The sequence below is a fragment of the Pagrus major genome, chromosome 1 (assembly GCF_040436345.1).
Source record: "Pagrus major chromosome 1, Pma_NU_1.0".
Lineage (NCBI taxonomy): Eukaryota > Metazoa > Chordata > Actinopteri > Spariformes > Sparidae > Pagrus > Pagrus major.
Genome location: NC_133215.1, coordinates 21,910,001 through 21,923,527, shown reverse-complemented (window position 1 = coordinate 21,923,527; position 13,527 = coordinate 21,910,001). Strand labels below are relative to the sequence as shown.

At 41.1% G+C, this 13,527-nt stretch overlaps 2 protein-coding genes across 2 annotated transcripts in view; one reads left to right on the top strand and one right to left on the bottom strand.

Moving 5' to 3' along the window:
• Positions 1-3,709, bottom strand: part of evi5l (ecotropic viral integration site 5 like) — a 39,375-nt gene extending 35,666 nt beyond the window's left edge. Inside the window, exon 1 of the mRNA XM_073492406.1 lies at positions 3,438-3,709. The gene's annotated coding sequence lies outside the window, so the exon portion shown is untranslated. The remainder of the gene's footprint in view (positions 1-3,437) is intronic.
• Positions 3,710-6,526: 2,817 nt separating this feature from the next.
• LOC141000688 (ATP-dependent RNA helicase DDX39A) lies at positions 6,527-13,296 on the top strand. Its single transcript, XM_073471476.1, has 10 exons — positions 6,527-6,614; positions 7,543-7,750; positions 7,899-8,026; positions 9,325-9,601; positions 9,968-10,086; positions 10,810-10,941; positions 11,179-11,288; positions 11,537-11,681; positions 12,028-12,175; positions 13,048-13,296. The coding sequence occupies exons 2-10, from the start codon at positions 7,543-7,545 to the stop codon at positions 13,062-13,064; spliced, it is 1,284 nt and encodes a 427-aa protein (XP_073327577.1). The 5' UTR covers positions 6,527-6,614; the 3' UTR covers positions 13,065-13,296.
• The last annotated feature ends 231 nt before the right edge of the window (positions 13,297-13,527 follow it).

Sequence of the window (13,527 nt, the reverse complement as noted above, 5' to 3'; positions counted from 1 at the left end):
ATCTTTGGGTTTTCGTCTGCTGGTTGCACAAAACAAGACATCTGAAGACGTCACCTTCAGCTATGGGACATTTTATGAACCAAACAATTGATCACTTAATTGAGAAAATAATCAGCAGAACAAAGATTACTGAAAATCATTTGTTTTAGTTTTATATTTCTCAGTTTTGTCCTTCGACTAAGGAACCTACATCATTCATAAATGGCACCCTTGTCACAACAAGCCACCGCTCGGGATTAATAAAGCTCAGATCTGCATTGTGAGGAAAACTTTCACTGAAACAGAAAGAGCATCTGAGGGCTTCTCAGAGACAAATTACACCTGCAGAGAAACAATGTGAGACTGAATCTTTCCTTTTGTGCAACAGTCGTTGATTTATTCAAGCAACATTGCCTCGAATCTGGAAAACAGAGTTGCAAACAAATAGAAGTTAAAGTGGAAAAAGGCAACTTTTCTAACTGTGCTGTTTCCAAGTTTTGTTATTGTTGGCGCCACTGTCCCAAAGGCAACCAGATTGCTTTCTGTTTTCCCCAGAGCAGCAAATACAGACAACACGGGACCAAACTTAAGTTTATTCATTCATTTAGTCTACAATGGAGACATGAAAGTACATAGAAATGGTGCCAGGCTGACAGCCTGAATGGATTACCAGTCAGCTTTCATTTTTCCAGGACATTTTGTGCCTGGTGGCAGACAAAAAAGCTTAGTGTCAGCAAGGTTAATGGGGAACCAATCTAAATACCTATGGTGTCATTATTCTATAGTCATCACATTGTGCAATCAAGTTCAAACATATGTAATGTAAACTGCTCTCCATCTGATGATGATTGGCTACTGCAGTCACAAATACAAGTTCATCAAAATGTCACAACACTCCTCCTTAATCATTCATCTGAAGTTTAACTGTAGAGATGCATGATATATATGAAGCAGATGCATTATTGTAAAAATATTAGGAAATGTCAAATGTCAAATGTCATCGGCTATATATCAGTATTGGTAAAATTTTAGCCAATATATATATCAAAAGATAACACAAAGCCAAGTTGCTTTCAGGGTAGCAACACTGTGTAGAGGGGTTATAACCTCCTTTTTAAAATACAAAATTCTGAAATTATCAGTTATCTCACCGGTAGTGGCCATGAAAAACAGGTAACTATTCGTTATCGGTGTCAGCGGAAAAATTCCATATCATGCATCCCTAATTTCTTGCTTTGTTAAGCCACTATCCAGTGGATGTTAGATGCCACTGCAAGCTTAAGAAAAAGAAGACTTAGGATTACCCCCTTCCAGAATTTATCACAAGCTAATCTTGTTTTGACGTCATGACAGAGAAATCAATGCGTCCTTCCTCTGATATGACCTGAACATGTGGCTCCTGTTTGTCGCTGCTCTACAACCAAACATCGGCAGACAATAATAAACCTGGACAGCAGCAGACAGGCAAACTGCACAGCACAGGGAGAAGGCTGCGAGATGACATCCCTCCTCCTGTTCTTGCTTTAGGCAACACACACATGCAAGCACACATTCACAAACGAGTGCGGGCACAACTCAGAAACTGTTTATCCTGACGACGCTGTCCAGAGCCTATTAGCTTACCACTCTCTCACACGGATGAATAATGTGGCAGCAGCAGCAGCAGCAGCGAGTGAGTGCAGAGGAAAGGGTTAGCCGGGATAAGCTGAGGTGTGCTTGCGTGTCACAGATGTTGTATGCAAGCTTTTGTGTGTGTTTTTGTGTGCGCATGTGATCGTGGGATCAGATAAAGAAGAAGTTTCGAGGCTGCCGCACTTAAAAACAAGGTCGCCAGGATGTGAGAATCAGATACCTGTTTCCTTGACGGGGAAACATGTGAGATGCCTTTTGCATGGTGAGAGGATTCACAGATAAGCCTGATAGTGACCTCATTGTATCTCATATGACGATATTATGAGCCTCTTACTCAGTGCTGCGTGTCCTTAGTCGTGGAGCATTCAAGACGTAATTACAATCAACAGAGTGAGATAATTAATTCCTTGAATAGTTTCGCCCTCCTAAAAAAAGAAAGATAAGCGCCTGAGGGAGCTCTTCCATTTTGTGACTAGTCAGCATTATCCTTCATGCTTCAACATCATACCTCCAAAACAATGTCAGTTCCTGGATGTTTATTCCAAGAGCGAGGTAAAAATGAGATGTGCCTGGCCTAGTTTTAAAACACAAAGTCATTTAAAGGTGCACTCTGAAGTTTTGGGGAAGAAAATGTAATTACGTTTTTGTTTTTGTTTTTATGCCTAAACAAACTAATTAAACTGTTTCCGTTTTAGCTGACCTTAAAAGGACAACACTAATACTGTCTTACTTTGTTTATATGTGGCGGACCCTGCCACCTTAGTAGCTTCAAACAGAGTTCTAATGACTTTATTTTCCTTTATTTGTTTTTTCACTTATGGAAAAATAAATATCTCAGACTTTGTATTATTACCCCATAATATTGCAAATATTAAAAATCTTGAATTTTTTTGTTTGAATCTCTTCTCCAAAACTACATAGTGTCCCTTTAACTCTAGTCCTGCTTCTCAGCGTTTACATGAGTGCTGATTTTCTGTCTTATTTAAAAGGGGTTCACCTCCAAATCACTGTCTGATTAGATGGATAGAGTATAGACGGTGGGCTCACCAGTCCAGACAGTGAAAACCCTTTGATTGAAATGACATGTTATGGCAAACTGAACCACTGAATGGGCAGGTAGGAGCTCAACAAACATCTGGATAGAGACACACAGGTGGATCCAACATGTAGCCACATCCAGAAGAAGATGACAGCGACTCCTACAATCCACTGCGGTGCAGTTTCACCCTCGACGATCCTGTAATCCCATTAAAAGGATTGTTTGGACATGACAGCTCATTATTATCCCGGCCTGGCCTTTACCGCTGCTGCTGCTGCTTGAGGATGCCTAAACAACAGGCCTACATGCTCTGCAGTCGACTCATGGCTCGGCTGGATCAACATCTGTGGCCAAAATGACACATCATCCTCTCTTTGCGGCACCAAATGTCCCGGCGTCCCCGCAACAACGACGATTGTATAACGACATTAAAAAAAACAACGAGGACAGACAGCACTGACTGAACACAGAGCAACATGCTATGTGCTTTAGCAATAAAATCGGCTGACGGGCTAATGAACGGGCCGTGTCTCCGCTGGCACGCTGTACAGTGGAATTTTACACAGAGATAACCGGAGCAGACGGACCGAGCCGCTGCTGTTGTTGACGCCGCTTCATGAATAGCCATCACCGGGCGCGTTTAGCTGTGCGGGCCTCTGCTGCTATGTTAGTTTTCACGTTAAATTCACAAACTAATAAGCTAGGGCCCGTCTCCACGCGACAACACAGATATTCAGTTTAAAAACAAACACCTTCAATAAAGAGAGAAACCCTCTGAACTGCTTACCTGGACTCTGTTTCCATACTCAGAGCGGTGCGTGTATCGTCGCCGCCACGCCAGTCGGTCGTTAATGTCAACCACCGTGTTATCAGCTAATTAAAATCTTAATGGACCACCGAGGACAATCACAGAGAGACCGTCCAGCGCAGAGCCATCCTCCTGCCGCCGTCCTACCGGGAGGCAGCGCCGCCGCGTCGCACAGCTGGCCGCGAGCCTCTGCACGCGGAGAGGCTCGTGTGTGAGGGCTGAATCTCGAGGAGAAAGATATCGCTTTTACATTTCCGCTAAAATAACCATGACAGCGGGTAGATGGAGCCGACGGATCAACGGGGACGCGGTGTGAACGGCGGCATCAATCATAGCGGGTACATCACACAGAATGGCTGGCGTCCTCTGCCTTCTGCCGAGCACGAGGAGGGGCGCACCAATCAGGTGACAGAACGTGACGTGATTGGCACGGCAGGGACCAATGGCCTGCAGAGGTCTGCGGGATTCCTCAAGAATGGCAACAGCAAGAGCCAATCACTGAGGAGCTTTATTCTGCGGGAAGGCGGGGCACGCAGGTGTCATCCAGCGGTGCTTTATCTGATTAATTATGTGACTGACATGTTGTACTAATAGTTTCAGTCAGTCTTCCGTTTTGTGATCGATTAAATGATAGCAACCAACTGTAGTCTGGGCGGCATTGCTCTTTTCATTATTATTTTTTATAATAAATACATAAATAAGTAAATAGCCTAAATAAAAGCCCTATTTTACCCTTCTTTTATATTTTATTGGCAGTCAGTCAAGTGCCTGTTCAGTATTATCAGCAAAATGTACTTAGAGTATCAAAAGTAAAAAGTGGGCTAAATGTAAAAATATTAGAACTATTATAACTTATAACCATGACTGTCACGTTGATCTGAGTGACATTGATAATAGGTTTGTACACACCTAAAGAAAGACTTTGTCCTGTTATCCATGACACACTGAAGTTGAATTTATGTTCATCGTTGGAAGCCTCTGAGCCTACAAAACTGAGCACCAGTAATACAAAATCCACCTGTGTTATCCCTGAGCTCCTCAATTAAATGTGTTAACCGTAGAACTTCACTCATATTAAACAAGATGTGACATGAACCAGGTAATGAAAAAGGCTCTTGTGCATGTGCTGTAGTGATTTTCATGATGAGGTTGTTAATCCAAGCTGTTAAGGAGGAAAACACTGCAACTGTTGCCATTTAGGCCTTGGATCTTTTGCCCAGACCACTTCCTAAATAAAAGAGCTATCATCGGGAAACCTGTTTGTTTACCTTCAATACCAGTGCTATCCATGCTACAACACATACATCTACAGTAATGCAGTAGTGTAAGAGGTGCAGGATGAGTGGACTGCAGGAGACGAGATGCTGCAGACAGCCTATTCTGAGAACTGCTTTCCAGCTGAGATAAAGCAACAGGAAGCTGTAACAGGAGAAGAACATGGTGTCCAAAGAGCATGCAAAAATCATTGATTGATAGAGAAATGTTAAATAATAATATTTGTGCAGGTTTGTGTGTCATTTTGGCAAGTGGATTATTTGTACATAACCCTAAACCCTAACAAGAGATATCAGCAACAAACAATAAGGAATGTGTGTCTGATGGTGCAACAGTGATTTTGTACGCTCTATGTAAAAGTGCAAAGAAGAATCCTTTTTGGTTCATCTGCCAGCGAACATGAACTTGATCTGTGATGACTCAAACTGTCCCTTTGCAGAGTGAAGCAGATGGGTCAAGTACTGAAGAGGAAAATACTCCACATTTTTCTATATATTGCAAAATATCCACAAATATGCTTGTTTTTTAAGCCAGAACCAGAAATCTGGGGATTCATGGTATGCCTTTTACTGGGAGAGATATTCAAATTTTAAATTGTAACAGTCCAGCACAGTTACACACTGATATCTTCCTTGTATGGTTCACATCCCATTTATCCTCCTCAATGTTTATACCAAGTTCATTTTGCCATGTCTGTGCAACATCCGGCACATTCAACGCATCAGTCTGGCTTAAGACATTATGGAAACAAGTTATGGATTTTTTTAGTTGGACATTGACGCAGTAACTGCTCTACTCATGATGATGTTGATATGGAAGGTAAATGTTCTGGTTATGAAATCTCAAATTCGGAGGCAGCTACAGAAATGACATCTGGAGATTTTGTATTTTGTTTAAGTTGTTCAAATGACTGTAGAGATTCACTCCCACATAAATCACACATTTTCTTTATTTTCTGAGATACATAAACAGTATTGTGTGATCACTGTAACATTTTGGGAAGTCAAATGCATCTCCTCTTATTTTTTTAGAGTCGGGCTGAATTGAATTGTAAATGGAGATTTGATCCTGTGGCCTTCCATAGCAGAAACAGACAGACAGTCATTCGGGAGGGGGCATCTGTTAATCCAGTTCTGATTAGATCCCTATTCTGTTTCTTTAAAAAAAACACACACAAAAAAAAGGGCCTTGAGGGATGTTCTCAGCATCCGTGCTGTATAACAAATCTGAGCACAGTTTGAATGACATTTAATGCCATCTGTCAACTGGCCAGATGTCTTTACTTTATTGCCATCAAGTGGCCAAAGTGTAAACTGCAGCCCAACGCTCAATGCTATATGGGAGCTATAGGCCTGATAATGGATGGACAGTCTAATATCCTTTATGGTCATGGCACAACAATGTGTTATTCTTCCTTATAATACATCCCATCATTAGACAAAAAGTGAAAATAAATGACCTCCTATGAGAATATTGTCTGTATCATAATATATAAACAGCAGGAACAATTCAGTCACTGTAAACAGATTACAACATAAAATGTCTACATGATTTTTACGGCTCCATAGTTAGCGTGAGTTCACGTGTCGGAACTTCCAAAAATACCAAAAATCCTGTCATTAATTTAAGAAAATGTATTAAATCGTATATATAGTTTTTGTTTGTGAGTCTAAGTGACAAAATCACAGCTCTAAGCACTGTCCCGCATGACTTGATGTTTATCAACCCGCACACTGTAGCAGTCGATTACTTCCAGGAGGGGGCGGTAGTGCGTCACCAAGCGTGCAGCCTGCCGTTAAACCTACAGAAGAAGAAGTTCACTCGCAAACTCGCCAGTATCACGCACATTGACATCGGCGGGACACAAAATATCACAGCAAGGTAATATTGCGGTGCCTGCGTACTTTTCACGCCAGACTCGCCAGTTTGTAAATGTATGTAATTGTTAATAATGGGGAAATGTTTTGAGTATTCTGCAGCGGTATCTAACGTTGGGGCGTTGAGGTGTTGCTTTTGTAGCAGGACATGCTAGCCGCATTTATATTAGCTTCGTTCGGAGTTCGCTTAGCCAATTACCTTTAGCTGTCTAACTAATTATTGTGGGTATTTTTATTTTTCTGAGAGCTCGACCACTATACAATATCATTTAATTAACGATGTAATGTTAGAGAAGTTAGTCACGAAGCTTTAATGCTTGTTAAAAGTAATTCGTGCGTCCCGTTCAACTGTTAGCTGCTAGCTTGCTAACTAGCCGGTTTGAATGAAGGAGAAGGACGGGGTCTCCATTGTTTATGGACGTGCCGTCTCGTGTGGGATCCTTTTGGGTCGGCGTTGTGGTAATAGTCAGACAGATGCTATTTACCACATTGGTAGTTCAAGTCAGTACACACAGGGCAATGTTAACATCTTCTCCTCAAGAATTAATTCACTTTGATGTGAACTGCGACTGCGGCCTGCTAACGCTAGCCAAGTGATCCTTGAACCCGGCTGCTAACTTGGCTAATGCTCGAGACAGCTGTTGGGTTTAAGTTCATCGTCGTGTTAAGGTTGTATCAACATTTTTTAAAACTGTTTCGTTAACAGCGAATTTATAACACACAGCCAATTCATACATTTGCGTATTTCTAATATGGACACAAGTAATACCCTTAAAATGGCAGTACCAGATATTCCAATATCCAATTATTACTTAAAGTGAAAGACCACCTGGCCTTCTCCTCAAACATGAGCTTGGACGTTAAAGGGGACTTTAACACAGTCAATGGTTGAGAGCAGTTGTGAGACAAAGATTTACATCCTGTTCATACAGATGGCAGAGACTGACGTAGACAATGAACTTCTGGACTATGAGGAAGACGAGGAGCCCCAGGGAGCCCCCGAGAGTGGGACCCCCGCAAGCAAGAAGGAGGTGAAGGGGTCCTATGTATCCATCCACAGCTCAGGCTTCAGGGACTTTCTTCTCAAACCAGAGCTGCTTCGTGCCATTGTCGACTGTGGTTTTGAGCATCCCTCAGAAGGTGAATAGCAGTTGTGGGTTTTCCTACACCTCCACATTAACTCCTACTGTCTCTTGTGACTGTTATCATGTTTTGATTTTATGAATTAATGTTAAGGTCCTTAAAATTGTTCCCCCTCACTAACAATTTCCACTTGTTTTATTTTCAGTGCAACATGAGTGTATTCCCCAAGCTATCCTGGGCATGGACATCTTGTGTCAGGCCAAGTCTGGTATGGGAAAGACAGCAGTGTTTGTACTGGCCACCCTGCAGCAGATTGAACCTGTGGATGGTCAGGTGAGTTTGACATTATTTATGTTTGCTTGTCTTTCATGCTAAAGAGTAGTAATGTTTTCAAACTATCTCAGAATTTTAACATGTTGATGGGGTGGTGAAAATCTCAACTCTTCTGGATTACTTTTGTATGGTTGTTGGTAGATGTCAATTCCATGCTTAGTTCTCAGACCTGAGGCCTCTTGCATATGTATTGAAAGGTTTTAAGAGATGCATATGCCATGTTTCTACAAATAGTTTGTATTTGGGAACACAAACTTGATAGGCATATGTGTTGCACTTTTTTATGGAACCATGAGCACCAGGGGTGTCACGACCTCATTTGTAAGTCGGATATTGATCGAAATGATGCCACAATCTCGGCCTTCGAAATCGAAGGTGGAATCGAGGATTTAGCCACGCCCCAAGTGTCATGTCCAGCAGGTGTGCCAAGGTGGAAAAGAATTTAAAAATCAAGAGTTATCATGGTTTAAAACTAATGATCCTAGACTACACTAGACTAGTCTAAAAATGGCATAGCCATCTGTGCTAAAAGAAAGAAAAAAACAAATCAACTCAAGAATTTGGAGAATTGTGACACCCCATAACGAGTACAGATATTTCAGAGAGACTCTGAATAGAAGACACACAATCTATAAAGGTGTGACCTGGACACAGGACTGGCCTGTTTGCCTGGTTCAACAGCAACAGCTGCTTCATTCAATACCATGTTCTGTGTTTGCTTCATTAAGTGGAAAACACTCCTGACAGGTGTGTCTACAATAACAGAGGCATGTACATCGGCTTGTTAGTATGGAATGTGGTATATGGCCCTTTTAGTATAATACCATTTTATGAATGGGTCATGTCAGAACTATGATCACAAACAAAATACAGCTTCAGTTTGGGAATTTAAGTCTGAGATATCCCTGTTCCTCTTTTTAATTTAATTGTTTATTTATTCTCATTTCTTGCCAACATTAGATAGATGGTAGGGAATGTGTAGAGAGAGACACAGATAGACATGACATGCAACAAAAGTTCCCAGCTAAACAAAACACTGGGGGTGTTGTGGTTCATGGCCAACATGGTGTCCTGCAATCTCTATTTTAAGTGTCATTTGGTTTGGTCCTTTTAAGTTCTAAGGGATCATTTAAATGACCTTTGGGTATGATCAAGGAACTGTTTCTGAATCATTACTTAAAAGTCCATCAGGTCCTGAAGTCAGGCAGCAGTAAAACAGGTTAGCTGTTAGCAGGTAATGCACTCCATAATGACAAAGCAGTTACTAAGACCAGTATCTTTTATTCCCTCTATACCAGGTGTCTGTCCTTGTAATGTGCCACACGCGAGAGTTGGCCTTCCAGATCAGCAAAGAGTATGAGCGCTTCTCCAAGTACATGCCCACTGTCAAGGTCTCTGTGTTCTTCGGTGGCATGGCCATTAAGAAGGACGAGGAGGTCCTGAGGAAGAATTGCCCTCACATTGTCGTTGGAACTCCAGGACGTACCCTGGCCCTGATTGCCAACAAGAGCCTCAACTTGAAGAACGTTAAGCACTTTGTGCTTGACGAGTGCGACAAGATGTTGGAGCAGCTGGGTGAGTGACAGGAAGTGTTTAATATTGTAGTGTTTAGAAACAAGTAGCTTTGGTTGGGTCTGTGGTCAACCTATTAGACTGGAGGCTTCCTGTTGACCCAGGTATTGCTCTGTATCTCAGTCATCTTCTCTTATTGGTCAACTCATTACTTTTTCCATAGCATTTTCCCAAAAAAGCTGACATTGCAGAACTCAAGTTAAAGAGCAGTAATCAGCAAATGTATTAATTCAAAAATAAACTTGAAAAATGACCTGATTTTTAGAGATAATGAGCATGGTTAGAAAGTTTCTCATTTTTTGTAGACAAGGTTGAATCAAAAAGCAATGAATCTTTTTTGGAGTACTATTGTTTTTCTTTTTCCGACAGACATGAGGCGTGACGTCCAGGAGATCTTCAGGCTGACACCCCATGAGAAGCAGGTTATGATGTTCAGTGCAACGCTAAGCAAGGAGATCCGCCCAGTGTGCCGCAAGTTCATGCAGGATGTGAGTTATGATGATTTACTGATGTGTAAACCTTCATTTGGCAACATTTCATCCAGTGGAAGCAATCTTTATGCTAATGAAAATTGATACATGACTATGATATGGCCAAATAGATCTGTTTTTAATTGGAATACATGGCCTTGTCTTTTTACAACATGAATATTGCTGGCTTCATTGATTGATTAAAGACATGTTTAAACTTGCTGGCTCTCGCTCTCCCTGGATAAATAAAGGATAAAAAATGGCTGCATAAGCCTGAGGTCATCGCTCTTTTAGCAAAAAGCCATGCTTTTAATTGATTTGTATCTGTTATATTTTGATGGTTTAGGGCTGTTCAGTGTTGGTTGCATCATCCCTCGTAGCTTTGCCCACTTGTGGCTGTCAGTGTCATAAGTGGCCATGTCAGAGGGGTAAAGTGATCCTCCTAGGCAGATTTGGCTTGGTCAGGACAGTCAGTCCTCCTGGCTTTGCTGCAGCCCAGGAGAACATGTTCAGTGAGCTGTCATGTACAGTTTATGTACAGAACTTGGTGCACGTTCAGATTGAGATTTGTATCATCTAGAGCTCAGACAAATACGAACCATGTGTTTATGTTATTACCACATTGCTTGTGTGTGTGCAAGGTGTCTTGTTTCATGCTCACATTTCTGATGTGGTGTGCAGAGTTGTGTGTGTGTGTTGGTGTTAATGAGACTAATATTTGACTCCTCTCTTGCTGTACAGCCCATGGAAGTGTTTGTAGATGACGAGACAAAGCTGACTCTCCACGGCTTACAGCAGTATTACTGCAAGTTGAAGGACAGTGAGAAGAACCGAAAGCTCTTCGACTTGCTTGATGTGCTCGAGTTCAACCAGGTAAGGCTAGACGTATTTTACAACATACTAAATCAGTTATGTACGTATTAGAATATTTAAAATCTTTGAAAGGGATTAATATTATGAAATATACGTATGTATGACTCATTTTAAAAGCTATAATTTTGTCTCCTCTAGAGGGAGATATTTATGTTGATTTCAGCCTGTTTGTATCTCAATGATGGTTTCTCCTATCCCAGCAAAAATATGCAATCTTGTCCTTTTGTTTCCCATCAGGTGGTGATTTTTGTCAAGTCAGTGCATCGCTGTGTGGCTCTGTCTCAGCTGCTGGTGGAGCAAAATTTCCCTGCCATCGCCATCCACAGGGGCATGGCACAGGAGGAGCGGTAGGTGCTACTGGTTTATTTCCCTTTGATGTTAGGCTTTCTACCTATTCTAATCCAGCATGATCTTGGATTCAACAGCAGCTTCAATGTCTTGAGCATGAAAAAATGTGGAAAAGAGCACAGTACTGTAATGGCCAACAGTAGAGAGATGAGACTGTTTGATTGATCGGCAGTTTATGTGCTTAATCTTGCTCACTAGAATCGAATCTCACTTATTCCTTGTCCTGTTGTTGCCTCCCACACCCCAGGTTATCCCGTTACCAGCAGTTTAAAGACTTCCAGCGGCGGATCCTGGTTGCGACCAACCTGTTTGGCCGGGGCATGGACATTGAGCGAGTCAACATCGTCTTCAACTACGACATGCCAGAGGATTCCGACACATACCTTCACAGAGTCAGTCCAGCTTTAATCATTTTATGTCATCTATATCAGATATCTGTTTACTTTAACTTGCAAAACAAACAAAGAGATGTAGCTTGTAAAAAAACTACCAAAATACCTTTGTTTATATGTGATGCCTGTAAAAAGGCACAGGTACCTTTACTGTGGATGTTGTGTTTAGTCAATGTTTTATGATATAATTTGTAATTGAAAATGTTAATAGAAATCCATAGTACAATCAGAAGTAATCAATGAGATTGAACCATTGTCTGTGATTTTAAGACCCCTTTCTTCATTATAGATTTGGTGCTTTGAGCAGAGCCTGTTTTAAGCCCTAGCTTCTTTCTCTGTACCTCAGGTGGCCCGTGCCGGCAGGTTTGGGACCAAAGGCCTGGCCGTCACTTTTGTGTCTGACGAGACGGACGCTAAGACCCTGAATGACGTCCAAGACCGATTCGAGGTCAATGTAGCAGAGCTACCAGATGAGATCGATATCTCCTCCTACAGTAAGTTCTGTCGTTCCTCACAAGCTGCCTTGCATGTGATGGTGCTCGCGTTCAGCAACCAAGTTTTGTACATGTATACTAATATCCTGGGTTTAAACAGTTTTTAGGTGACCCATTGATGTGTTACATGTCGTATCCTTTGTTAATGTGGAGGATGTATTAAGGCTTTTTGCCCCATCTTGTTAGTGAGAAAATATTAGAGCTGAACGATGCAGGCAGCCACAAATTGGTGTGTTCAACCTAAACTGTTCAGATACCTCAGTGGGGGCAGAAAACAGTGGCAGCAGTTTCCAGAAGTTGAAGTTATGCCTGTACAGTGTGTTTTTTTTTAACTCTGCACATTTAATTGAAATATATAAATGAAAAGTGCAGCATCCAAATTGCAAGAAGCTGCAATTTTTTTGATAAAGGTAAAATGTGACAAATGACTTTACAGTATAATGAAGTCCTGTAGTGCAACAGTCTTGTTCTCCAAATGCAAGAAATCATGTTTATTTGGTACAGACCAACAACAAATGTCACATCATCATGATTACGTTTTTTTCAGCAAAAATGAAAATTTGAATGCAGAAATGATCATTCCCACTAATCATGAATCATCGCAATATGACTTTTTGACCAGCCCTAAAAAAAAAAGTCAAAATTATTATCAGACATCAGGATATTAGTCTGCATGTCAACCAACACAGTGACTAACCACATTACTGGAGGATAAAATCCAGTGATGTAAGGTTGTAAACACATGGAATGACACATAAGGCAAAGTATTACTATGTAAGCACACTGATGTTCGACATCTTTGTCATCTTTTACTTTTTTCCGTTACATCCTGTGATCTCAAATCTGAAAATCTTTCACTTTTCTCTTCGCAGTTGAACAGTCCAGATGAGTCTTTCCAGTGAAGATGTGTACGGCCCTTGGTGTTGCTGTGTTTTGGTGGAGAAAAAACCCTCAACTTTTATTTTAAAGTCCCCCCCTCCCACCATAAATGTTGGCAAATTCATAATGATAAAACTTTTTTTTGTAATTTTATCCTGTCTTTGCAGAGTGCTTTAGTGTTTTCCTTGTTAAACCCATGGATATATTGTTTTTGGTTGAAGAAATAAAGTTTTTATACCTTATGTAATGGTGTTGTTTTGATTTAATTTGACCTAGTTTCAAACATTTAGTGTGTTGGATGGTACATTAAACATACAGTAACAGTACAGCGAATCATAAAATACAATCTTTGTGTTGCAGTTAATAAACCTCACAAGCAGAGGGTGCTATCTGCATAGTATGAAGACATAGCCACTGTTTTCCCAAGCAGCCACTTTGAACTGGCTGCCAAGTTTGAAACGGTACAAGTTGAC